The sequence below is a fragment of the Elephas maximus genome, chromosome 20, assembly GCF_024166365.1.
Source record: "Elephas maximus indicus isolate mEleMax1 chromosome 20, mEleMax1 primary haplotype, whole genome shotgun sequence".
NCBI classification, from domain to species: Eukaryota; Metazoa; Chordata; class Mammalia; order Proboscidea; family Elephantidae; genus Elephas; species Elephas maximus.
Genome location: NC_064838.1, coordinates 40,277,466 through 40,304,241, shown reverse-complemented (window position 1 = coordinate 40,304,241; position 26,776 = coordinate 40,277,466). Strand labels below are relative to the sequence as shown.

The 26,776-nt window shown below is 54.3% G+C and overlaps 1 protein-coding gene across 3 annotated transcripts in view; it reads left to right on the top strand.

Moving 5' to 3' along the window:
• FBLN2 (fibulin 2) overlaps positions 1–23,115 on the top strand; it is a 124,671-nt gene extending 101,556 nt beyond the window's left edge. For 2 of the 3 annotated variants that reach the window (XM_049862516.1, XM_049862515.1), the window contains 10 exons: positions 677–817; positions 5,118–5,252; positions 7,235–7,372; positions 9,129–9,272; positions 9,388–9,516; positions 9,937–10,062; positions 12,816–12,932; positions 13,413–13,541; positions 18,696–18,819; positions 22,199–23,115. In XM_049862516.1, coding sequence (XP_049718473.1) covers positions 677–817; positions 5,118–5,252; positions 7,235–7,372; positions 9,129–9,272; positions 9,388–9,516; positions 9,937–10,062; positions 12,816–12,932; positions 13,413–13,541; positions 18,696–18,819; positions 22,199–22,556 — 1,541 coding nt within the window. In that variant the 3' untranslated portion in view covers positions 22,557–23,115. The remainder of the gene's footprint in view (positions 1–676; positions 818–5,117; positions 5,253–7,234; positions 7,373–9,128; positions 9,273–9,387; positions 9,517–9,936; positions 10,063–12,815; positions 12,933–13,412; positions 13,542–18,695; positions 18,820–22,198) is intronic. The other variant, XM_049862517.1, reaches the window with a different exon arrangement.
• Positions 23,116–26,776: the final 3,661 nt, after the last annotated feature.

The following is a 26,776-nucleotide window of genomic DNA, read 5'->3' as shown; positions in this document are numbered from 1 at the left end:
CATTTTCTCCTTGAGGGGCCACTTGCAAGAAAAATGGCGGTGTCCACGCCAGAGGCTACAGACTGGCATTCTGAGGACACAGTCTGGCCTGCAGAGGAGTCCTGCTTCGTCTGCCAGATATAAAATATTCAAATGCATTGCCAACCCTGAAAAGCTCAAAAACTTTTTTTGTAATTCCAGATTCTAGATTTCCCTTGAAACTTTACAAAATCTGGCCCCGGGGACCCACATGCTGGTCCTCCTTTGGACAGAGCCCAGACTCCGCAGCTTCTCTTCCCCTTTCTGTCGCTAGCCTGGCCCCCGAAGCACTTGAGTTTGCATCCCTCCACTGCCTGGTTTCTTTCGCTGCCCATGGAGGTGGGGTGTGTCTGGAGACTGGGTAGGGGACTGCCTCTGGTCCTGTCTGGCTGCGTGGCATTGGGCAGGTTGTCTACCCTCTCTGAGTCCCTCCTCGCCACCTACCCAGTGTGAGCAGTGCGTCGAAGCTCCGAGATCTCTTGACTCTACAAACTCAGACTTGGTTCCAAGGCCCAGCTCTCCTGATGATGGGCTGGGAGACCCTGGCAGGGCCCTCTCCCTCTCCAGGCCTCGGTTTCCCTACCTGTTACTGGATGCTCCGTGGCAGGCCACGCCCCTCTAACGGCCCTTCTGTTTTTCCTTCTGTGGCTGATGCTAGACCAAGACGAGTGCCTGCTGGGTGCTCACGATTGTAGCCGGCAGCAGTTCTGTGTGAACACCCTGGGATCCTTCTACTGTGTCAACCACACAGTGCTGTGTGCGGAGGGCTTTATCCTCAATGCGCACAGGAAGTGCGTGGGTAAGCGAGAGCGCCTGCCTGCTGCCCACCATCACGGCCCTCTGCTCTGCACCGTGCAAGCCATGCCACTCTGTAGCCACATGCTAAAGGGCCTGGCCCTTTGCATATGAGCTCTCAGCACAGCGACATCCCTGCGTTCCGTGTCATGTCTTCCATGTCCTGGTGTCCTTTCCCGCTTGTGCCTCGGCTCTCCTGGAGACTGCTTTCCCCAGGAACGTGCCTGGAACCAGACAGCTCAGCTGGATGTGTGGCCTGGCTGGGCCCTTGACCCTGGCTGGGCCGCAGTAAATGAGGGGTCAGGCTATTGCGCAGCAGGATAGTATATGTGACGCCTGGGCTCCACAGTTGGGCTCCGCCCCTTAGTAGCTCTGTGGCTTTGGGCAGATGGTTTCATCATCTGTAAGTGGGGGCAAAGATCCCCTGTTTGGATGTGATTCTGAGGTTATGTGGTGTGTGTGCAGTGAGCAAGGCATCTGGGACTCAGTGAGCATGTTATGTCAGCCGCTCAGATTACCTAGATGCATCCAGAGCCAGAGGCGAGTGGACAGATGCTAGGGTCCGACAGGCCTGCCTGTGTACTCCAGGTTGGTGTCTCTTTGCTGTGTGACCTTGAGAAGTTGGCTCTTCTCTCTCAGTCTCCATTTTTTTCCCCTCTCATGGGGGGTGATGCTGCTGGCCAGGCCGTGAGGCCCAAGAGGCCTGGGTGAGGCTCGTGTCAGCTTCCAACCTGGGCCTGGCTTGGTCAGGACTCGGTAAGGATTCCCCCTCCCATCTGTTGACACTTGTGTGCCTGGAGGACTGTGGGCCTGAGGAGCAGGGACTTGAACTTCCTACATGGCTGGGCGGGTGTGATGTTTACAGAGGAAACATAAGCCCTGTCCTCTGTCCTCCTAGAGTTCCCGGTCCCGAAGAGATAGACCCAAAGTAGCAGGGACTCGGGGCAGACTGTGGTCATCGCTATAGCAGAGACACAGGCAAAGGGAGAGTAATTCCAGCTGTGGAATCGGACATGCCTCCTGGAGAAGGTAGCATTTGCACCAGTCTCCAAGGATAGACAGACTTGGGCAGTGGGAAGGACACCAGGATGGCAGGAACAGCTTGAGCAAGGGTTTGGAGGTGGGGGCAGGGCAGGGTGGGTTCAGGGCATGCTGGCTGGGGCCCCGGGCCTCTCCTCTGCTTGTGGACTATGCCCAGCCTGAATGTGTCCTTTGCTCGCCCTCTGCCGCAGGGCAGACGGGCCCATAGCACTGGCTACACCCATGTTTGCCCTTGGCCTCTGGCCACTAGCACAACATGTGCCCTCCCCATCTGCTTGCAGGACTGGGCAGCCTCCTTCTGTTTGAAGCATACCTGTGTGTGTGTCTGGGAAGGCTGAACCACTGCCTAGGACATGCTTCCCTCTTGCCATATCAAGGGGATGCTTCCCTTTGCTTCTTGAGGTCCCCATCTCCCCAACTTGCCTTCCTCATGTTGAAAGGGGTCCCTGGGCACCTGGTAAATGGATTCTGCATTCAAAGAGCCAAGGTACATTCCATTCAGCAAAATTTATTAGCCCTCAGTCCCATCCCCTCAGTTCTCTCCTTCTGTTCATCCTGCACAAATTTTCAGTGCGTCCATTGTCATGCTCACTTATCACCCATTAGAACCTGCTCCTCATTCCCTCCATCACTTCTTCATCCACAAGCATCTGTTGGTGTCTGCGGTTCATTTGTTCACTCCACACGTTTGTCAACCAGATGGAGAGGCTGGTGCACTGCTGAAGCCTCTCTGTGTCCTGGCTTGGTCACTTTCTAGTTGTAAGACCTTAAACAAGTCAGTTAACCACTCTGAGCTTCAGTTTCCATATCTGTGAAATAGGATGGTGATAGCTCTCACCTCAGAGGGTCATTGTGAAGATTAAATGAATTAATCCATGTAAAGTACTTGCTGGTGTTTGGCATCACTATGATTCAACAAATGTGTGATACTGAGGCAGTCTGCAGAGGGAGTGAGCTCCCCATCACTAGAGGTGTGTAAGCTGAAGTGGGTCAGTATTGAGTGGGGCTGAATGGAGAGGTCCTCTAACAGATGTGTGACCGCTGCTGGGGACTCCCTGGGGCTTTGCCATTTGCCTTTTGTGCCCTGCACTTTGAGGACTGTCCTGGCCCCTGGGAAACCATGCAGATGGGCTGGCCTGTGAGGGGATGGAGGGTAGCAGCCCTAGTTGGTCCAGAGCCTGGGTGATGGGGAAGGGCACGCCCCCAGTGGGGGCTCTGGGCCTGGTACTCTGGGTTCTACTCTTGCTGCTACCACATGGAAGACCTCATTTCCTCATATGTAATTTGGAGCTGCCCACTCCTTCATGAGCCTCAGCTAATGGCGGCACTGTAATTTATCCTTGTGGTTCTTCCCACGGCATTTCTGGGACCCTGGGAGTGTCTCCTTATTAACCCAGTGGTCTATATATCAGAAGTCTTCATCATGCCCAGCCAAGCCTTCCTTGGAAACCACTTTCTCTGTCCCCCACCACCCTTGGCTGCCTCATGTGTTCAGTTGGTTCACCTGAGGTTTGGGAGGGCCTCCTTCCTCACAGCCTGCCCCTCCCTCTCCACCTGGTCTGTCCAGGACTCCAAGTGTTTGGCTCTCTGCCCTGTGCCCTTGGGGACAGTGTCTTTCACCCCAGCAACCTCACCCTACCTCAGCGGATGAGCCTAGCAGCCCCTCAGAGGCGGGGGCTGTGTGTCCAGTGAATGAGTGATGTGCCCCTCCCCCCGCCAGATGGTGCTCTGAGAAGGAGCAACTGGGCATGTCCATGTATCCTTAGCACCTGCCTGGAGGAGAGGTTTTTCTTGTTTTTTTATGGTGGTAAAATATATAACGTAACACTTGCCGTTTTAACCATTCTTAAGTGTAAATCAACTGGCATTAATCATATTCTCCATGTATGTAACCATTACCTCTATTTCTTTCCATAACTTTTTCCTTACCCAACACAGAAACTGTGTACCCCTGAAGCCATAACTCCCCGTTCCTTGCTCCTCTTGGCAGCCACTACCCCACCTTCTGTCTCTCTGCATTTGCCTGTTCTGATATTTCACTTATGTAAGTGGGCCAGACAGCAGGGGGTGAGTTTTGACTTGGTGAACTCTCTGGCTTTCCTCTTCCCCAGTGCTCCTTCCCTCTCTCCTTTGCTGGCTTCTCCCCTCCCCACAGCCTGTTCCAGGAGTGTCCCAGAAGTTGGTCCTCGGCCTCTTCTCCATACGCCCTCTCCCCCAGTGACCACAACCACGCTGGGCCTTTTACCACCCATATGCTGACCGCAAATTAACATCTCTAGCCAGAGCCTTCTGGGCCTCAGACTTGGGTCTCCAGCCCCCTCTGGACCTTTCCACTGGGCACCTCTCAAACACCGTGGTCACAGGGCTCGGATCTGCCCTGTTCGCCTGCTGCCCCCAGCCTGCCCCATACCGGTAGATGGCGCCCCCTCGTCCAGCTATTCAGGCTCACACCTTCCTCTCATCCTTTGGTGGACCCTGCCGGTTCCACATTCAGAGTATTTCCAGAGTCTGACCGCATCCGCTCACCTCCATGGGTGGCGGTCTGAGCCGCAGCGCTCCCCTGCCTGGACTACTCTGATCCTCCTTACAGGCCTGCCTCCTTGCCTCCACCTTCACCTGGAGACTGTCTTCCAGTGCAGCTGGGGACCCTGTTAACAGATAAGTCAGATCACGTCCCTTCTCCCTGGCCCCTCCCTTGGTTCCACTGTCCTCAGGGTCAAAGGCAGCCCTCAGCTCTCTGACTCATCTTCTCTTTTCTCCCGCCACACTTGCCCCCCTCTGTGTCCTCTGTACCCTGCAGGTTCTCTCCTCAGGGCCCTTGCACTGACTGTTCCCTCTGCCCAGAACAGCCTCTTGGCCTGCCTTTCAAACCCTTGCTCCACTGTCATCTTGTCTGAGCCCTCCCTGACCATGCTGCACCCCTGCCTCAGCCCTTCTCGTTTCCTTGGTCCTGCCCCGTTTTTTCACGTGGAACCTGTGACTACCTTCCATACTACATGTTTCCGTATTTATCTCTTCATTGTGTCTCCTCCCTGAATGTCAGCTCCACGAGGGCTGTCTTATTCACACGGTATCCCCAGTGCCAAGAGCAGTGCTTGGCACTTAGCGGGTGCTCAATAAATATTTGTTGAAGGAATGGATGGATAGATAAGCGGCATTGGCCTCGTGTAGCTCTCTGGTTGGGGAGCACCTGGACGGCAGGGCCTGGCTCTCCCTCCCTCCTGGCTGCCTGTGGTGCCCCTGACAGCCCCCCTCTCCCGCAGACATCAACGAATGCGTGACTGCTCTGCACACGTGCAGCCGGGGCGAGCACTGCGTGAACACGCTGGGCTCCTTCCACTGCTACAAGGCCCTCACCTGTGAGTCGGGCTACACCCTCACGGATGGCGAGTGCACAGGTGAGACGCTCAGCTGCTGGCCCCCCTCCCTCCACCCTCACTTGCTAAGAGCCTTGTCCCTTCTGGAGAGCTGCCACAGCGTTCCTGCCCAGGTGGAGGTGTGTGTGGCGGAGGGGGAAGCCAAGGCTCTGGTCTTGGCATTGTGATTCTTGCTGGGCAGTGCCGGTTATTCCCCTCGCCATGCCTCAGTTTTCCTGATTATACGTAGGAGTGGAGCCCCCTTGAAGAATCACTTCCTCCTCTTTTACTAGAAAATTCTTGCCCTCAAAAAAGAGAGGGGATTTTTTATTCAGCCAATTCAACAAATACTTCTTGAGCTTCTTTTATGTCCTGGCAGGGTCCTGGGTGACAGGGAGACAGTGAGGGGTGTGGTGGTCCTTGTCTCTGACCTCCTGTTTATCTCCCAAAGGGAGAGATGGACTGTCGCCAAGCACATGGCATGGTGATAGAGTGTGGCTGTGGGCTGGGTGCTGTTTTAGGTGTGGGGAGGAGAAGGCCCCATTGTGGAGGTGATGTTGAAGGGGGCACGTGAATGATGAGACTTGGGAAGGGTGTTCCGGGCAGAGGGAACAGCAAGCCCAAAGGCCCTTGGGCAGGGCAAGGGGACAGTGTTGGCATGGTCAGAAGCAGAAAGGAAGTCTCAGGGTGGAGCAGAGCATGGGGCGGGTGTTGAAGGAGACAATGAGTTGGCAGGCCTGGTCACAGGAGCCGGATGGTTCTAATCCACATGTGGTGGAAGCAGTTTTTTAAACTTAAGTCCAGAGGAATGCCACCGAGGAAGTGAGCCTTGTAGAAGTGCTTCATTGTTCTGAGCCCTGGAGAATGCCAGGCGTGAGGAGCGGCCTAAAGGTTAGGCTGGGAGCCAGGAGGGGGGACATGGGAGGGAGGTGAGCCCCTGGCCCTCGGTATGGGTGTACATGGCAGATCCAGGGCCAGCTTGCCCCTCTGAGATCCCTGTCACCTTCCCGACACCTGGGAAGGGCACCACCTCCTTGGGTGCACCCTAGCCCACTGCCTGCCTGGTTCATCTCTGGGTGCGTGGAACCCAGCACAGGGCCTCACAGAGTTCGGACTGCTATGGGAAGTGGTAGAAGCCTTGGAAACCAGGAGAGGTGTTAGATGGAGGGAAAGAAAAATGGACAGATGAGTGCCAGACTAGCAAATGTTGGCCTGGGAGCCATCAAAGCTGAGGAAATCCAAGCTAGGCCTCTTATTCTCTGTGTGCTGCTGTCCTGCTCTGTGCCTCAGTTTCCTCATGTGTCAAAGGCTTGATGACCTCTGTTGTGTAGGACCCATGAGGGGCAGCATGGGGCCTGTGCTTTGTAAACTGTAGAGTGTGGCGCAGATATGAGCAGCCCTCTTGATGGCCTGAGTGGAGAATTCCAGTGAAGGTGCTCCACAGCAGCGGGCCCCTGGCACAGGCTAAATAGTCCAGCAACTTTTTTGGCTGCACAGCAGGTGGGGGAGCAGTGACTTGATCCCAGGTCTGGCAGCTCCATCATCGGAAGCCCCAGGACTTCCTGCTGTCAGCACCACCTCCCAAGGATCGTTGACCAAGGACCTTGGGTTTAAGCACTTGTTGCCCTTCCTGCCTACTCCTGGGCAGAGTGGGCAGCAGTTAGAGCACAGCCTCTGGAGCCAGGCTGCCTGGGTTCTAATCCCACCCAATGTGCCCTAGTCGTGCCTCAGTTTCCCCCTTTGTAAGATGGGCATAGTCATAGTACCTACTTCCCAGGTTGCTGTGAGAATTAATTAAACACATCGAGGAGTGCTTAGAACAGTGGCTGGTACAGGGGGAAGGCTCCAGAGGTGTGCTCGTGTTATTTTGTCACGCTAGGCAATGTTGCTCCCTCAGCTTCCCCAGTGCTGAAGAACTTGGTTATCACGGTGGCCTGAGGTCGGGGATGTGCTGCGTTGCTGTGACCAGGATGCTGGGGTATAAGGGGCAGAGGGCCACCCCTAACGTTGGCCTCTGTATACAGATGTGGACGAGTGTGCACTGGGCACGCACAACTGCCAGGCGGGCTTCACGTGCCAGAACACCAAGGGCTCCTTCTACTGCCAGGCTCGGCAGCGCTGCATGGTGGGCTTCCTGCAGGACCCCGAGGGCAACTGTGTGGGTGAGTGGGATCTGCAAGAGGGCAGTGGGGTTCTCTGAGGGCTTCAGAGACCATAGCCTGCTGTGTTGTGCCTCACCCAGCCTCAGTGCTCTTCCATGCAATTGGCATGAGCCGTCTGACCTTGGCTGACCCTCTGTGCCAGGCCCTGAGCTGGACTAATAGGGGAAAGAAATGAGGCATCTCTTGGGGCTCTTTCTTTTCTTGGGGGCTTCGGTTTACCCATCTGTGGGGTTGACTTAATGAATGTGTTTAATTTTTTTTTAATCAGAACCAACGGTATGAAATTTATATGTTATATTACGACCTGGTACATACACACACACAACTAGAACACAAATTTCACAAGACAACCTTACCCTGACTGCATGTGATACACACAAATTTTCTGTTTTCACAACTTGTGAGTTGAGCACTTCTAGACCGATTTCATGCTCTGCTAATCGGTTTAGACTTGCAGTTTGACACATGGGGGTCTAGCTGTGGTTCCCAAGTGGGTCTGAGATCCCCCACCCTCCCTGCCCCACTTCAGCCTCTTCCAGAAAACCAGGAGGCAGGAGGCCCTGGCCTGCGCAGAGGCGGGCACCAGCGCCCCCTGCAGGACAGGCTAGGCTTCAAGTAGGAGCCATCAGGAATGTGAACAGCCCTGGGAAGGCAGGTGTGGGCCAGGTGGCCTGCGGTGTACCATGGACCAGGACACTACTTTCCTCACAATAACCACATATGAGATTGTGCTCCTGTTGTAGGGACGAACTGAGGTGCAGGAGGGGAGCTGCTGTGTCAGAAAGCTTTCTCAAGACTCGATGGAGGTCACCTCACAAGTCTGGGAGCTAGAGCTCTCCCCGAGGCACCTCTCTAACGCTGCTCACCGTGTGACCTGTTGGTGTCCCCGGATGCAGAAAACCTCTAAGGGTTCCCATGGTCAGCCCTGGGACCACCCGCCCAGCCGGGCTTAGGGCAAGGTGGCGAGGTCTGCCTGACTCCAGACAGCTCGTCAGTGATTCAGTCATTAACAGCATTTCCTACTGAGTGCCTACTGAGTGCCAGGGTTTGAAATGTTGGGGCGCTACCCCAATTTGACAAGGCGTTTGGGAGGACTAAATAAGCAAACACATTTATGAAAGTAGCAGTTATTCACAGGTACTTTGATAACTAATAAAACAAGTCAGGGATAAAAACTTCAAGAGGAGACTCCTACCTGGTCCGAGAGGACCTCAGTGAGCAGGACATTTGGCCGGGACCAGTGATGGAGCCAGCCATGAAAATAGGATGGGCTGTCTGTGCCAGGAAAGTGGGGAACAGCATTTGCAAAGGGCCTGCAGTGGGACTGTGTGGGCATTGGAGATGGTGAGGGGCCCAGTGGGACTGAAGTAAAGGGTGTGGGGGCGGGGGTAGGAGGAGGTTGCACAGGTCAGCAGGGCCCTATACGCTGGGGTGAGGTGTTTGGATTCAGTTCTGGGTAAGACACGGCTTTTGGAGACTGGAGAGCAGAGGCACACCGTGTTGTGGTTATCTTAGACATTCGCTGCGATTTCATTCTAGCGTCTGCATCAAGGGCAGATGTGAGAAGCATGTAGGACTTCACCTGCAGGTGCTTAGGGTCCCAGGAAACTGAGCCCTTTGGGTCAGGGGGAGACGGAGTGGGACAGTCTGGCCTAGCAGCTTTGAACAGGGCCTGGCTGCCCTGGCTGCCTGGCACATGGCCCTGGGCCCAGGTACTGGAACAGGGAAGTGACATCATCCTCACCCACCTCCACAGACATCAACGAGTGCACGTCGCTGTCTGAACCCTGTAAGCCGGGCTTCAGCTGCATCAACACGGTGGGTTCCTACACGTGCCAGAGGAACCCCCTGCTCTGCGGGCGCGGCTACCACGCCAGTGAGGATGGCACCAAGTGTGTGGGTAAGGCTGGCCTCCACCCCTTGTGGCCTGCCAGGCCTGCTCAGATTCCCCAGTGCCCACGGGGGGCCGTGCAGAGGGGGAACCCTGGGCCTCAACGAGCCCACCCCCCCCGCAGATGTGAACGAGTGTGAGACAGGTGTACACCGCTGCAGCAATGGCCAGGTGTGCCACAACCTCCCCGGTTCCTATCGCTGCGACTGCAAAGCTGGCTTCCAGCGCGATGCCTTCGGCCGGACCTGCATTGGTATGTGGGGCTGGGGGCCGCACCTGCTGTTCCTCTCCACCTCCCCACCTCTGGGCTGGGTGACTGCTGGTACCCATTGCCTGAGTGGTGCCCACCTGCCCAAGGCCACCCCTTTGGGTTCCTTTCCAGGCACCCCTAGGCCTGTCTGTGGGCTTGGCCACCTCTCCTATCCTTTGTGTGCTATGCTGACTGTTCCCTCTTTGCTCTGGCTATCTGCTATCCCTGCTTCTCTCAGTCTCTGTCTGTCCCTCTCTGTCTTTCTCCTTCTCTGTCTCTTTGCCTCTGTCTGCCCTGTCTGGGTCCCTCCTTGTCTTTTTTCCTGGTTTCCTCTCCCCACCCAGTTTCCTCCATGGCCTGGGGAGGTGCCTGAGGGTGGAGGGAGGCCTGATGCTGCCCATCTGTCTGCCTGCCCACCTGCAGACATAAACGAGTGCTGGGCCTCCCCGGGCCGCGTGTGCCAGCACACCTGTGAGAACACGCCTGGTTCTTACCGCTGCTCCTGCGCCTCGGGGTTCCGGCTGGCTGCTGATGGCAAGCACTGTGAAGGTACCGCTGACTGGCCCTGCCCATCCTGGTCTCACTTGCAGGCCTGGCCCCATCCACCGTCACACCTTGACCCTTGGCACCCCCCACTGTACCATTTCTCCCATCCCCCATCCATCCAAATCCTCCCTGGTTCAGCGAGTCAGGCGGCTTCCCCCCTGTGGGCTGGGTCCTAGCTGCCACAGACCACAGGGGCTGGGTGTCTGTGTTGTCAGCAGCCCCAATGGGAGCTCCTTTTGGGCAGGGATGGTGGGTGAGCTTGGGCCTCAGGGCCTGGCCCAGCCTTTGGTAGAGCAGTCTCTGGTTTCAGTCTCAGCTGGCAATGGTCTGGGATCCAGGCAGGGACTGGAAGTGGGTGAAGCCCCAGAGAGGGCCCAACCAGAGAGCCTAGGGGCAGATGGAGCTGCCCTAGTGCAGGCTCAGGTGCCGATCCCAGTGCTGACCCCTGGTCTTCCAGAGACTCCAGAAGCCTAGGTATTTATGTGAAATCTCCTGAATTTTACATATTGCTGATACAAAACCTTTAAAAAACTCACTGTGGGCTAAGCCAAGTATGTCCACAAGCTGGACCATTCACAGGCTGGTATTTGAGGTTCATGTTCTCATCCATGTGGAGATGGACCCAGGGCTGATGGTGGGACCACATGAAGGGCCGTCTCCACACATCCCCTGCACAGTTGGGCCGGGTCCATCAGGAAGAGACCCTGAGGCTGGTCGGTGAGGGGGCAGGGGGTGAGTGAAGGGCCCCACTGACCTGGTGCTGTCTTTCCCAGCCTCCCCTCAATGTGAAGGTCTTTCCTTACTGCCCCTGGTGGAAGGAGTCCCTGAGACCCCCGGAGAGACCATCTGCCCCTACCCAGTCACCTGCCTGTGGGAGATCCCAGGGGTCAGGCCCAGTCCAGGAGCAGGATGGTGTGACAGGCCTGGTTATGTCAGACGAGATTAGGCTCTGAAAAAAATTCTGTCACTTTCGTTCATGTATTTACTCATTCAGGCATTCATTCATTCACTCATTCAGGCATTCATTCATTCACTCATTCATGCATGCATGGTATGAGCACATGTGAACATCTAAGCCATGCCATGGGCTGAGAACTGTGGGGATGGAGGCCTTTGTCTCCTCTGTGTAGTCATAGAGTCATTCGTTCATTCTTTAGTCCTTTGGCTGACTAAATGCTAGAGATGAATCTGGTATGGTCCCTCACCCCTAAGCAGCTCAGACACCAGGAGAGGAGAGAATGCATTCATTCATTTGTTCATTCATTCCATCATTTTTTGTGAGCACTGTGGATGTTGCCAGATCGTGAGGATTGAGACATGGGTCCAACAGTGGCCTCCCACCCTCTCCTTGCTGTTCCCTCTGTCCTCGCCTGCCTCCTTGCTGTGCTCTGACATACCAACATGCACCCACCTCAGGGCCCTTGCCCATGCTGTGCTCTCTGCCTGGAGTGCCTGCCCCTAGATGTCCACACACACCTTCCCTCTTAGTGACTCATTCCAATCACCCTACTTAAACTGCAGCTGCCCAAACACACCCCTGCCCCTTCTCTGCTTTATTTCTCTCCACGGCACGTGCCACCTCCTAAGATTAGTGGTTTTACTTGTTTATCTACTCCCCCTGTCTTAGTCATCTAGTGCCGGTATAACAGAAATACCACAAGTGGATGGCTTTAACAAAGAGACATTTATTCTCTCCCAGTCTAGTAGGGCTAGAAGTCCAAATTCTGGGCGCCAGCTCCAGGGGAAGGCTTTGTCTCTCTGTTGGCTCTGGAGGAAGGTCCTTGTCATCAGTCTTCCACTGGAGCTTCTCACCACAGGGACCCCAGGTCCAAAGGATGCAGTATTCTCCTGGTTCTTGTTCTTGGTGGCATGAGGTCCCCATGTCTCTCTGCTCACGTCTCTCTTTTATATCTCAAAAGGGGTTGGCTTAAGACACAATGTAATCTTGTAGACTGAGTCCTGCCTCATTAACATAACTGCCATTAATCCCATCTCATTAATATCATAGAGATAGGATTTACAACACTTAGGAAAACCACATCCGATGACACAATGGTGGATAGTCACACAATACTAGGAGTCATGGCTCAGCCAAATTGATACACGTATTTTTGGGAGACACAATTCAGTCCATTGCACCCCCAACATGAATGTCAGCTCCATGATGGGGAGACTTTTGTCATCTTGTTCACAGCCATGTCCCCGTCCTGGCACAGACCTGGCACACCGTAGGGGCTTAGTAGTCCTTTACTGAATGAATAGAAAGACAAGTCCCTGCCTGCAAAGAGCTCAGAGTGAAGGAGACATTGGCTTTAGCTGCCTCGCTCACTCGCACATCCTCTCGTTCACTCACATGCTTGTTCATTCCATACTGTGGGCCTACTCTGTCACCCATGCAGTTCCACATGAGCCCCAGGCCCCAAGAAGGTCCTTGTCAGTGCCCTGGGCAACGCCTCCAGGAGACATTGGTGCCAAGTGCCGTGGACCCTTGTAGGCTTCCCGCATAGGGGTTCTGAACCCAATCTGTGAGTGCTTCCTTCTAGCAGCTGGCCAGGAGCCCACCAGCAAGCCCCGCTCTGTCCCTACCCCAGCTGCATGCCCCAGGCAGGTGCTTTGCCCTTCCTGGGCCTCTTTCCCCCATCGGCCCCTAGGGGCGGCTGTAAAACCAGGCTTGAGGTGAGCCGTGGGGGCCTCAGCCCTCATCCCAGGTGGGGGAAGGCTGGAAGGGCCCCACTGTGATGGCTCACCTCCTGCAGACGTGAATGAGTGCGAGTCCCAGCGCTGCAGCCAGGAGTGTGCCAACATCTATGGCTCCTACCAGTGCTACTGCCGCCAGGGCTACCAGCTGGCCGAGGATGGGCACACCTGCAGAGGTACCTTTTCTCTCCCTGGGGCCCACAGACACCCCTCCGCTGTGTTCCAGACTCAGGATAGACATAGGCTAGTGTCCGATCTGAGTTTGAGTTCCAGCCCTGCTGTTTTTTGGCTGAGTGACTTTGGCAAATTACTTCCCCACTTGGAGCCTCAGGCTTCTCCTCTGTAAAATGGGATAATGACCCCGACCTCAGAGGGGATGGAGGGTTAGGTTAAGTAATGCCTGTGAGAGTGCCCGGCTCATCACCAGTACCTGTTGTCCCTCAGCCAACAGCTGAAGTTACAGAGCAGTCCCCGGGGGCAAGCACTGGGAGGGAGTGCTGTGTGGCTGTATTGCCCTGGGCTTCTCTCTGGGCCTGCTGTCCTCACTTGTGAAGCGGGCCTCTCAGCACCGTGGCTGTGGCGGGGCAGGTGGACTGTCCGCAGCCGGGCCCTGGGGGTGGCCGGGGCTCCTGAGGTGCCGCTTCTCTCTCCGGCAGATGTTGACGAGTGCGCGCAGGGCGCCAGCATCCTCTGCACTTTCCGCTGCCTCAACACGCCGGGGAGCTACCAGTGTGCGTGTCCAGAGCGGGGCTACGCCATGATGGCCAACGGGAGGTCCTGCAAGGGTGAGCCAGTGTTCCCCTGCCCCACAGGCAGCCTCATGCGGCCTGCTTCGTGCTTGGAGCTCCCACACCAAGTCTATCAGTACAGAACGGCCAGGCCGCCAGTGGCCGCATTAACCAAGGCCTATGCCTGGCATGAGGAAGGTGACAGTCCTCCTACTCGGGCCAGCTGAGAGTCTTCCAGGCCTGGGCTCAGCTCTGGGCCCTTCCCTGGGAGGGGACGGGGTACCCTAGGTAGTTCTAGAGGAGGCAGGGGAAAAACAGCCTCAGGTGTCCCAGTTGCTGTCCTCAACTCTCTGCGATGCTCTCCAGGGAAATGGGCAGCAGGTGGTCTGTGGACCAGAGGGTATGGGGACCCAGGGGAGTGGAGAAGGGGTCATGGAGGCGTATCCCTGCTCCACATGCCTTCTCCTAGTCAGAGCTGCTCAGGGAGGGAAGGGCCGCACAGGAAGGAGGGGCTCTCCATTCCTGGGGACATGTAAGCAGGGGCTGGGCAGCAGTCTGGTAAATTTGCGATAGAGGGGTTCCTGCCTAGATGGGGACCAGATTCTGTGACGTCTAATGTTCCTTCTAAGCCTGAAAGCCCAGGATTCTAAGTTCAGTTCCACTGGGGTTTACCAAGGCCCCTGAGATTAAGCGGGGCAAGCCTGAGGGGCCTCAGCCACCTGGCAGGATGCAGGAGGGGCTCCCAGCAGCCCTGGGAGAACCATTTGCGCAGTGTCCAGAGTTGAGGCCCCTGTCCCTCTCCTGGCAGCCACAGACTGCATCTTCCTCAGCAAGGGGAGTTGAGGACCCAGAGCTCCTGGGGCTGCAGCCGTCTGACTCTGGCCAGGGTCCTGCCCCAGTCCTGGGTGGCATTTTGGTCCACAAAGGCAGGTCCTCTTGTCCAGGGGCCAGAGTCAGCGCCCAGCAGAGGACAGAGTCAGACTGGCATGTGTAGGCTGGTGGCTGCTACCTATGCGTGGATCCAGAAGTCTAGCTAGTGGATCTCAGCAGCTGTTTATCTTCTTAGTACCTTAGCCTGGAATACAGGGTAGGGTGGGATGGAATGGCCTGGCGTGGACTAGGTCAGAGAGCACTGTGCCCAGTGAGAGTAGCCCCAGTCTGTGTGTGCACTTAGTCCCAGTGTACTAGCATTCCTTACTGTTCCTGCTGTGAGGGGAAAAATCTCAAAGGCCCTGAGGAACACCATGTGGATCGTGACCTGGAAGCCCACAGGGGCTTGAGAGGGTAGCCTGGGTCTCCTCGCAGCAAAGTCCTTTGCTTTGTCATTTGAAAAATAATATGTGTGGATGCTATAAAAGGTAAGGATTTTACCCATCATAAACTGAGCTGTGCAGGCAACGTGGTGTTACATTTCCAGAGCGTGATTTTATCCTCGACACTGAGGCCCTGATCACAGAACACTCAGCCAGACACTTCAGTGGTTTTTGCTCTTGGGGATAGTTCCTCTCTGGCCCTCCTTCCCCAGCCCTGTGCTGAATGCTGCCTGGCTGGGGTGCCCGTAGGGGTCCAGGGCACATGCACGCTCTGCGCGTCTGGTTTCTGTGCAGTGGGATCCAGTGCCTGGCTCCAGCCCGGGGCCCGCAAGTGCCCAGGCTCACTTCTGCCCTTACTCTCTGCATCCCTTTCCTCTGCCCCCTTGCAGCCTGCTCTGTCACTTGCTGGTGGGTGTGAGGGGTGGGAGTGAGGGGGCTGCCTCCCTGAGGGCAGAAGATCTGGCAAGCCGGGTCTCTACGCTCTAGTCCTCATTGCATCTCCAGCACCTCTCACCCCTTGTGCTCTCTGGCCCTGTTCTGACTTAGACTGCATTGAGCTCCTGCAGGTGAAATGGGAGGGTGACCATGGGCAAAGAATATGCTGGCTACTCCTATTCAATATTAAATGAAAGGATGGAAACAGACTCAGAAATGCAGACTCAGACATCCCCTCCCTAGAACATGCACTCCGTGAAGGTAGGGCCATGTCCGTCCTGTGTCCTAGCACCTAGAGCAGTGCCCACAGTGGAGGTGCTCATGGACCATATGACCATGTGACTTAACCAAGAGGCAGCTACTGCTGATACACGGATCCATCTCCTTCCAGGATTTCTTTATGCAAACATGTTGTTGTTAGGTGCCAGTGAGTCAGTTCTGACTCATGGTGACCATACGTATAACAGAACGAAACACTGCTCAGTCCTTTGCTGTCCTCACAATCATTGCTGTGTTTGAGCCCATCGTTGGCAGCCACTGGGTCAATCCCTCTTGTCGAGGGTCTTCCTATCTTTCACTGACCCTCTTCTTTACCAAGCATGATGTCCTTCTCCAGGAACTGGTCCCTCCTGATAACATGTCCAAAGTACATGAGACAAAGTCTCGGCATCCTCGCTTCTAAGGAGCATCCTGACTGTACTGCTTCCAAGGCAGATGTGTTCGTTCTTCTGGCGGTCCCTGCTATATTCAGTATTCTCTGCCAACACCATAATTCAAAGGCATTGGTTCTTCCGTCTTCTTATTCGTTGTCCAGCTTTCGCATGCATATGAGGTGATTGAAAGTACCATAGCTTGGGTCAGGCACACCGTAGTCCTCAGAGTGATAGCTTGGCTTTTGAACACTTCACAGAGGTCTTTTGCAGCGGATTTGGCCTATGCAATACATTGTTTGATTTCTTGACTGCTGCTCCCATGTTGTATATATGCAGACATAGGTGCAGGAAATATAAAGCTAATTCAAATCATACTGGAAATAGTCTTGAATCCTGCCTTTTTCTTAGGTGAAGGTACGTGAAGCCCTTCTCAGCACTTGGCTCGATAAGGGGTGACTTTGAGCAATAGCTGTTAGAATTACTATGGATATAAGTGCTTGTTTTCCCAGGTCTTTCAAAAGCCTTCGGAGACGTCTTCTGGAGGCTGTGTTCTATAACATTTCTATGCTTCTGTGTTGTTTTGCTTTGTCCGCTATTTCTGGGCACCTGAGTTGAGATTGATGCCATGGGTGAGGGTGCAGTGACACCCCTGGACAGGCAGCCTTGTCCCCATCTTGCACATCCCCTAGCCTGAGCTATCCTGGAGAGGTTGCAGCCACCGGGGCTCTTGTGACAGCTTCCTGTGAGCTTGGTGAGGCTGGGCTGCAGTCAGTGACTGTAAACTCCATCAGCCCCTACCCAGGGCAGACTACCCCATTCCTGCCCCACTCCTACCCCAGCCCCACGCCCAGGCTCCAGGAGTCAGAACTCCTGCTCACCCGAGTGGGCAGCCAGGTCATAGGTTGAGAAACAGAAGGGGACCTCCCTTCATGTGGAGTCAGTGAATTAACCAGGGGCAGGACAGTGACCCGCCCATCCTGGGCCCCGCCCCATCTGGCTTCTTTCCATGTGTTCCCTCACCCATCTTTGTTGCCACCCTGGGAAGTTGGGAGCATGACCCATTCGGCATAGGAGGAAAGTAAGGCCTTGAGAGGTGAACTAACATGGGCTGACTCCTGCTGCAGGGCGGGGGCAGACGGGCCAGGTCGGGAACGGGCTGTAGGTTGAGCCCACTCAGCCCTGCGGTGGCATGTGCCCTGGGCTCAGCTGTGAGATGGGGTCCAGGGCCTGCCCCATGGGGTGTTGTGACGGGTAAGTGAGTTGGTGAGTGCTGACTACCTCAAGTATCACATGGATGTCCTTTAGGAAACTCTGGGTGTAGTCTGGTTATTACTATTATGTTGTTGTTGGGAATCAGCTCGGCATAGTGATCAGATCCCAGACAGTGGCGTCTGGCAGACCTGACTTCCCACCCCAGCTGCCCTGCTGCCTGCTGTGTGACCTTCAGTAAGGCTGACCCCCTCTCTGAGCCTTGGTTCCCTTCTCTTTCAGAGGCTGGTGGCCCTCATCTCACAGGGCTAGTGTGAGGATTCAGTGAGGAAACCTTCCCATACAGGGTCCACATGGAGAAGTGGACAAGACTCAGAGCCCCTCAGGGTAGCCCGGGGTTTTCATCCCTGCCCCTGACAGGCCCACCCCAGGTGACGGCACCTGGGGCCCCCTGAGTCTGCCCTTTCTGAGTGAGCAGCTGACTTTGCAGAAGGGGCCTCTGGAGTTCATTTATTTGGCTTTTTGTCTAATAGGTTGGCCTTCAGCTCTCCCTCTCTCACACGTGCGCGTGTACACACACACACACACACACGTACACACACTTTCTGTCTTTCACTCCTGCACATTCACACTCCTGTACACACGTGCTTGCTTCTCTGAGCTTTTGTTGGAGCTTCTCGCCCATCCGTCATGTGTGTGTTTATGCCTCAGTGTCCTGAATGGGCCTCTGTGTGCTTGTGTGCCCATGAGGGTGTGTACGTGCCTGTTGGTGTTTGCACGTGTGGGGTGTGTACATGAAGCATGAGCACGTCTGCAGTTCACGATGACATTCATACCTGTGCATCTTGGACTATGTACAAGTGACGGGTTGTGTGCTTCCATGCAGCAGTATGGATTGAGCCCCGGCACTGGGCCAGGCATTCTTCTTGGTAGTGAGGATGCCGTGGGAGCGAGAAAGACAAAAGCCCCTCCCTACTGGACCTCATGATGAGGAGGGGGTGGGTGGAAACAGGGCAGATGTACAGAATAGCTTAGGCGTGCTTCTGTGCTTGACAAGTAGCAGGAAAATAAATGGGTGGTGGGATGGAGAGCGATGGGGAGGGGGACATGTAGGGTGGTTGGGAGCTGAGATCTGAAACATGAGAAGGAGCCATGTGGGAAGATGTGGGGAGAGTTCCAGCAAAGGGCATAGCATGTGCAAAGGCCCTGAGGTAGGCAGGGGATCCACATGTTAGGGCAGCTTGCAGGAGTTCAGCGTGACTGCAGCCCAGGGGAGGGGAAGGGCTCAGAAAAGGGCTCAGAGGCTCTGCATCCAATAGCTTGGTGTCCGTGGCAGGTACTTAGCTTTGACATTAGGAGCCTGGGATGCCACCTGAGGACATGACATAAGGTGATTTGCATTTCAAAGCAAGGCTCTGGCTGCTGGGTACAGAAGGGACCAGATGAGCATGTGTGGTGCAGGGTGGCCTATGAGCTTGTGGGTTCCCAAGTCAGGACCAGCTGCTCTGGGACCCAGGATTCCACTGGGGGTGTGGGTGGTTCAGGCTGGGGTGCCACAGTAAGGGGGATCCCTCACTTTGCCCTTCTTCTCCTCCCTCCAGATCTGGATGAGTGTGCGCTGGGCACCCACAACTGCTCCGAGTCCGAGACCTGCCACAACATCCAGGGCAGCTTCCGCTGCCTGCGCTTTGAGTGCCCACCGAACTACGTCCGTGTTTCCGAAACGTGAGTGCCCCTCCCGGCCAGGCCTGGCCCTGCACAAACTCTGTGGTATTCAAGGGAAGCCCTGCCTGGACCACTTCCTACTGTGCACAGCCCCCAGCTGCCTGGGCCTTGGTCCTCATTTACCAAAAGCAGATAAGTGTACTTTGCAGGAAGCTCAGAGTATAGAAAACACAGAGGAAAATGTTCCCAGGAAGTCTCATCTCCTTCCCTGCTCTCATTCACTTTCTCTCTCTCTTTCACGTGCACACACACATGCACAGATACTTATTAGTTATCTATTGCTGTGTAATGAAATTTCCGAATAATTAGCAGTTTACAACGACAAACATTTACTGTCCCATGGTTCCTGAGGGCCAACAATCCAGGAGCAGCTTAGCTGGGCGGTTCTGCCTCAGGGTCTCTCATGAAGTTGTGCTCCAGCTGTTGTGAGGCTGCAGGAGCTCACTGCTCCTTCCTGTGGCTGTGGGCAGGAGGCCTCAGTTCCCTGCCCCATGGGTGCTGCTCACACACGGCTGGCCCCAGAGGGAGTGATGAGACAGAGCCCTGGCAAGGACCGAACCTGACCTTGAAAGTGACATCCCCTGCCTTCTGCTGCTGGTCACACAGTCCAGCACGGAGAGGCCACTGAGAGGGGGCCTGCACAGGGTGGGAACACCTGGAGGTGGGCACAGGGCTTCTTGCAGGCTAGGGACCACCTGCCTGGTGGACACTCTCGGTGTTTGGCTGTATTTCTTACCCTTTCTTTTGTAAATATGTATTCTCTTAATGTTTTCTTGTTCTTAGTATAGTAGTTTGTCTTCCATTTATTTTGTCAAGTATTTCCCAGATTTAAATTTTTTAAATTACAAAGTGATGCAGTTGATTCTCATTATTCACGTAGTTATGTTCTATGAAGTTGCCACAAACACTGAATTAGGGAATACTGGACCATTGCTCCAGGGGAAATGCAGGGGTAGTTCCTGTGAGCCTCTGGTCACAACGTTTTCTTCAACCCATCGATGTAGAACCTTGTTTTCTGTGTGTTTCTGTTTAAAGACACCTTATTTTAATATAGATTGTTCATTGACGCTGAAGTTGTGGCCAACAACACTATAACCCATGCCTGAATAAAGCTCAAATAGAACACACAGGGATCTTCTCCATTAGGCACAGCACAGTCTTGTTCTTAGGAACACTAGACAACATTTCAGCACAACGCTTGGGGCCATTTTAAAAGGTGAAATCACCAACAAAAGGCCCTAAAATGCAGAAAAAATGGCACTAAATAGACTGTGCCAAGGACACTTGTTTGCAGTGTGAGAGCTGAAGCAAGACAGCAGAGTTGCCTTGCTGGCCGTCAGCTGGGGGTGTGCGTGCGTGTCGGGCAGCTTACATTTTGCTGCTCTGTGGGGGTCCCCGAATAACTATGAAAGGGCTGCAAGTATTGATTTCCGGGTTGTACAAAAATATTAGCAAATAGGTAAATTCTCGAATATGGAGTCCATGAATAACCAGGATTGGCTGTATATGCTTGTAAAAAAAAATTAAGTAGTAAAAGCCTACCAGCCAAAGTGAAAAATTCTTATCCCCCGACCTCTCCAGTAAATGGCATCTGTGTGACTGCTAACAGGTTAAGGTCTGTCCATCTGCTCTCCCATCCCAGCATAAACCAAACATGCTGGCACTACTTTTGCACAGCTGGGCTTGTTTGTCTGCAGCTGGCCCTGTCACTTTCATGCTGTCTTTGACATCAGCACATGCAGGCCACCTCCCTGTTAGAGTGACTGCTTGGTATTTCCTAGTGGAGGTGTGTCATTATTGTCTACCGGGTGCCCCCATGGCCCGGGTGAACGTCCATGTGCATGTATCTTGGGACACTTAGGTGAGCATGTCTGGGAGCCTGGGCAGGTGACCTCAGCTCTCTGGGCCTCAGTTGTCTCATCTGTAACATGGCGATGATAATAGCACAACCCAAGGAGGGGTGTTGTGAGTATTCATGTCACGTCTTAGCACAGTGCTGGAATAAGTGCCGTTGTTGTGGTTGTTACTTGTGGCATGCCAGTCAGGAGCTCCGTTCTGGGTGATTCTACAAAGCTCCTGAGCCCCTGAGTGCCTGAGCAGTGTCCTTTTTTGGAAGCAGGGAGTTTTTTAGTCTGTGATTTAATGATGGAGATAACAGTGGCTCACAGGGCCAGGAAGAGACTGGATTGTGGCTGTGAGTGCTTAGAGATCTGAGGCCTCCGCCAGCCTGGAGGTTGACAGACATTCTCTCCTCATTGTCGTCTGTCTAGCGTGGCCGAGCCTCCAGGCTTCTATCCGGAGCAGGCGCCACTCTGCCTTGATGCTCAGAGAGGTTTCCTCCCAGGAAAAGCAGCTCCTCCCAAGTCAGAAGAGCAAATGGCTCATTGTGGAAGAAACAGAATTTAAAAATAATTAAAACAATAAACCACCAGAGCCAGGGAATCCACATAGCTGAGGGGTGTGCAAGATAAAAAGATTTTTTTAAAGAAAAGGATGATAAAAATCCAGGAAGTGGATAGGAAGGAAGGCAGGGATGATGAAAGGTAGAAGTGAGTAATGAATCAGTGAGTGGATGGTTGGTGTATGCATGAAGGCGTGGGTGGGTAGATGGATGGCGGGGAAGAAGGACGGTGCATGCACGTGAATGGACAAGAGCTGCTAACAAACCATGTCAGGCACTGTGCCAAGCACTGCATGTTTCTAAACTTGCCCCGTCCTCCTGTGAAACGATGAGGTTGTTATTAGCCCCATCTTACAGATGAGCAAACGGAGACCTAGAGAGGTGATATGACAACACCATCTAGTAAGTTGTAGGAAACCCTGGTGGCGTAGAGGTTAAGTGCTATAGCTGCTAACCAAAGGGTCGGCAGTTCAAATCTTCCAGGCACTCCTTGTAAACTCTATGGGGCAGTTCTATTCTGTCCTGTAGGGTCGCTATGAGTCAGAATCGACTCGACGGCACGGGGTTTGGGTTTTTGGTTGGTTAGTAAGTGGTAGAGTCCCTGGGTGGTGCGAGTGGTGAAGTGCTTAACTGCTAACCAAAAGGTTGGAGGTTCAAATCCACCCAGAAAAGAAAGTCCTGGCAACCTACTTCTGAAAGATCAGCCATTGAAAACCGTGTGAAACACAGTTCTCCTCAGACACACACGGGGTTGCCATGAGTTGAAGTTGACTGCATAGCCACTGATCCAGGTACTTAGTGGCAGAGCTAGCATTTGAGCCCAGGCGCACGAGCTCTGAGCCTACACCGAGGCCTGATAGCACGCACAGGAGTGGACAGAGTGGGTGGGGGTGGACGGTTGGGGTGGAAGAGCCTGAGAACAGACGTGCCTGTTGGGACCCTGCTGACCAGGCCCCCCTCATCTCGCTGTCCCCGCAGGAAGTGTGAGCGTACCACGTGCCACGACTTGATCGAGTGCCAGAACTCACCGGCACGCATCACGCACTACCAGCTCAACTTCCAGACGGGCCTCTTGGTGCCTGCCCATATCTTCCGCATCGGCCCAGCGCCCGCCTTCGCAGGGGACACCATCTCCCTGACCATCACCAAGGGCAATGAGGAGGGCTACTTCGGCACACGCCGGCTCAATGCCTACACGGGCGTCGTCTACCTGCAGCGCACCGTGCGCGAGCCCCGGGACTTTGCCCTGGACGTGGAGATGAAGCTGTGGCGCCAGGGCTCCGTCACCACCTTCCTGGCCAAGATACATGTCTTCTTCACCACCTTTGCCCTGTGAGGCTGGCCGCCCTGTGGGCCACTGAGGCCTCAGGCCCCTCTAGTAGTTCCACGCCGTGCACCCTGGGCTGCTGCCCTCACTGTACCGGGCAAGCTCTCCTTTCTGTTTCTAAACCACACAGGTGGGGTTGGGAAATTATTGGGATGGTTTTACTTATAACTTTGTAAATTAACTTAATTTTGCTGACTTGATTCCTCTTGGGTTCCTGAGCCTCTCGCATGCCCCATGTGGAGGGAGTTAGCGGTGGGGGGTGTGTCCATAGGTGCATGCTGCGTGGAGCTTTGAGGACGGCTTTGAGGTGACTGCCAGACCCTCCAGGTGGAGTCGAAGACACAGGCTGGGCAACTACTGCAGAAAGGAGACAAACTGCCACGTCGGGGCTTTCGGACTCAACTGGATGACCTGTCCCAAAGCGGACGTTTCGTTTCATCTTCCACTGTGATTCGTTCTTTACCTTTTTAGAAAAAAAAATCATTGTAAGTTTTTTTGTTTTTGTTTTTAAACTATAAAAGTAGCACATGTGCATTGTAAAAAAAAATTCAAAGTAAAAACCTTCTGGTCCCTTACCTTGACGTGTTTGAGTTTGACAATGATGTCTGAATGTCACATCATCCCTAGTCTGGCCTGCGTGTCAGAGTGTGGGTCGCGACCTTTCTCGATGTCTTACGCAGACAATTAACCTAAAAAAAGGAGCTCATCTCCAGGGTGGAAGAATGGAAGTGCAAACAAATGCCCACTTTGGGATGCTTTCTTCTCTTCCTGCTTCTCCTCCCTCCTCCCCTCCCAGAGTGGACCTCCTCTGGTCTGTCATTTTGGATGCCCTCCAGGACCCCATCCCTGGCCCTGTAGGTCAGACAGTGGACTGGGGCAGCCTGGAGGAGGTGAGAACTCAGCTTTCCTTCTCCAGTGCAGGGTTCTGGGGCTTTTAGGCTGGGGCAGAGGGGACTATTGGCACTGGGGAAACTGAGGCCCTGAAGTGGAGGGGACATCCCCAAGGTGCACATCGAGTCAGAATGGGCCTCTGGACCCAAATATGAGAACCCCACATGCATGTCTCTGCCCCATCCCTGGCTGTTTCTCCAAGCTGGTGGGTTCCAGACTGCATGCCACAACCCCTGTGGGTCTTGAGGTAGTGGGCCATAGCCTGTGCTTAAATGGAATAGACAGCTACAGGGCTGCACGTTTAGGAAAGGTAAGAATTGGCCCACAGAATGATGGATGTGTTTGTGTGCACGTGTGTGTGTGTGTATGGAGCACACATAGTTGTGTACGCGCCAGCTCTGGCGTGCTGTAAAATGCGTTTCTTACTGTGAGCAGTCATCAGAAGTAAAGGCGAGAAGCAGCCAACTGGAGAGTGGAGGGCTGCCCTGTGTGAAGGGGCGACCCCGAGGCTCCAGTGACGGTGTCTTCTATGGGCATGGACACAGGTGGCCAGCTGTTCAGATATTTCAAGACAACTTCTCAAACTACCCTTTAATTTAAAACTTCTTGATTTTAAGATGTGGCAATTAATGAAAACCGTTAAAAACCAGGTGTGAGCCTGTTTGCCAGTCAGCCTGCCTTGAATGGGGGAGGCGGCTGCAGCCTCTGCCTCCTGGCTCCTCCCCTCCTCCTCCCCCCGGCCCCTGCCCTGCTCCGAGGTTGGGCAGCAGCAACAAGGACTTCCTCCTCAGTCCCGGCTGCACCTCTCTTTCCTGGTACAGGAACCTTGAACTAACACTCTTGTTGTCCAAGGTCACTGTGTCAGGCAGTAAGAAATGGGATTCCATTCAAGAGGAGGGCAGGGTTCAGGGTTAAGAATGCTACAGGGCATGGGGCAGCTGTCCTGCTCCTGCAGGGTCTTCTCGTCCATGCTTACCCCGTGTGCCCTCAGGCAAGTGACTCCACCTGACCTGTGAACGGGGCACTTTCTCCCCAAAGGCCTGCCACATGGATGGAAGGGGCAGACACGTAAGGCATCCAGCCTGGAGCCCGGCCCACCTGTGGGCTCTGCGAAACATTTCCTTCAGACCTTAGAGTTTCTGAGCCTCAGTGATTCTAGAATTCCATGCTTCTAAGATTTTAAAGGAGCCTTTGGATGGTGCACGTGGTTAACATACTTGGCTGCTAACTGGGATCTTGGAGGTTCGCGTGTACCCAGAGGCACCTCAGGAGAAAGACATGATGATCCACTTCTGAAAAACCAGCCCCTGAAAACCCTAGCGTGCACAATTCTACCCTGGCACCCACGGGGTTGTCACTGACGCACACGGGGTTGTCATGAGTCGTAGTCAAATCAACAGCAACTGGTTAAGAGTTAAAATCCAGGCAATCTTGGATTGAAAAAGCCTCTACCTAGAGGCACCTTGGAAGATAGGCCTGGCGGTCTGCTTCCAAAAGATCACAGCTTGAAAACCCTATGGAGCAGTTCTGCTGTGCGCACGTGGGTCTCCGTGAGTCGGAGCGGACTCAACAGCAGCTGAGAACCACTGTGAGTCTGCTGTTTTGCCGAGGCTAGAAGGGGGCTGTGTCGTTTTTGCTATAAACACCATCAGGTTCAATCCTCCTGGCAGCCTGTGAGTTTCCATGTGACACATGGCAACAGGGACTCCGAGAGCAGTGGGGTTTTTCACGAGGCCCTACAGTGATTGTCAGGGTTGAGCCCAGGACAGCCTTAACCCCACGGGCCCTCGAGTGCAGGTCTCAGTCTGTGCCCCTGGCTCAGAGATCATTCCCTTCCAGTCAGGGCCCCTGCCTGGGCCCAGGTGCCCCAAGTTTCTTTCCACTAAGAAACAAGATCAGTGAGGAGAAGTGGGTCTGAGAGCAAGACGTGTGTCCAGTTCCATTTCCCTGAAGCTAAGAGAAGGACACACTCAGCCCAACAGCAGCACCGTTCTCGTGGAGGGCAGGAGAGACGGAAGTGTCTGCTTCATGTGATTGGACACTGAGCCAAGCTCCGACAGGGTGAGGCCAGGAAAGGGTGAGCACTAAGAATGCTGACCTTCCAAAGACAGACCGAAGAGGCAGCAGGACCTATGTCCAGAGGGTGCCACTGCTGAGCACACACGCAGCTTCACTCTCCTGCCTGCCAGTCATGGTCAGTCATTCAGGGGTGACCTTTTGTGCATATTCTCTGCTATGTGCTGGGTGCAGTGTGAGGTGCTGGGATCATGGTGAACACAGGAGAAACCTGCTGGCCTGGAGGGTAGGTGATCATGGGAGAGGGCCCTTGCAAACCTCCCGCGGCTGCACTCTGAAATCCATCACTCAGTGCGCACCGAGCCACTCCTCCTGGCTGCTCCCAGCCGATGACGCAGCACGAGAGAAACACTGAGGCAGACTTGCCCCAGAGACACCAGACTCCTCTGGCGGCCTTGGAACCAAGGGCTCCTCAACAGTCTAGCCGGATCCCCCACAGACTGCACGCAGGTGGGACACTTTGGCACAACCGCCCTCCCTCTCCTTCCATCGGGATTGGACCTGTGTTGATGGCTCTCCAGGTTTGTCTGCTCCCTCCCCATTTTCTCTCATAGGCATCTCCCTGATTATATCCTTCCTGTTTAATCCCAACATGGTCAATGCTTCTAGGATAACCTAGACTAATGCAATTGGCACTCGGGAGCACCATAGTATGCGGATTTGTTCAAACTCACCACTGCCCAGAGGGTGAAGAGGAGGCTGGCCTGTCCTGGGTGGTGGTCGGGGCACAGGTAGTCCCTGCCATGAGAAGGCAGCATAATTGCTGAACATTGCACTAGAGGTGACCTGGGAAAACGTCCCAGTGGCAGGGAAGCCTGCAGCAGTGCAGAGGTGTGGCCATTTGAAAAAGGTAGGGACAGTGCCTGTGAGTTGGAGAGGTGGCTGGTGTATTCGTCTCCCAGGGCTGCCAAGAAAACATGCCACTAAGAAGCTGGCCTCTAAGAACAAGTTTATTGTCTCACCATTCTCGGAGTCTGGGAGTCTAACATCATGGCGTCAGCTGTGTTGCTTCCTTCTGAGGCTCTGAGGGAGAATCTGCTCATGCCCCTCTCCTGGCTTCTGGTGAAAGCTGGCAATCCTTGGCGTTTCTTGACTTGTAGATCCATCACTTCGATTTTGCTTCTGTGGTCACGTGGCATTTTCCATTTGTGTCTCTTCTATTTTATAAGGACGCCACTCATACAGGATCAGTGACCCACCCTACTCCAGTTTGACCTCATGTTAACCTAACTGATAACATCTTCAAAGACCCTGTTTCCAAA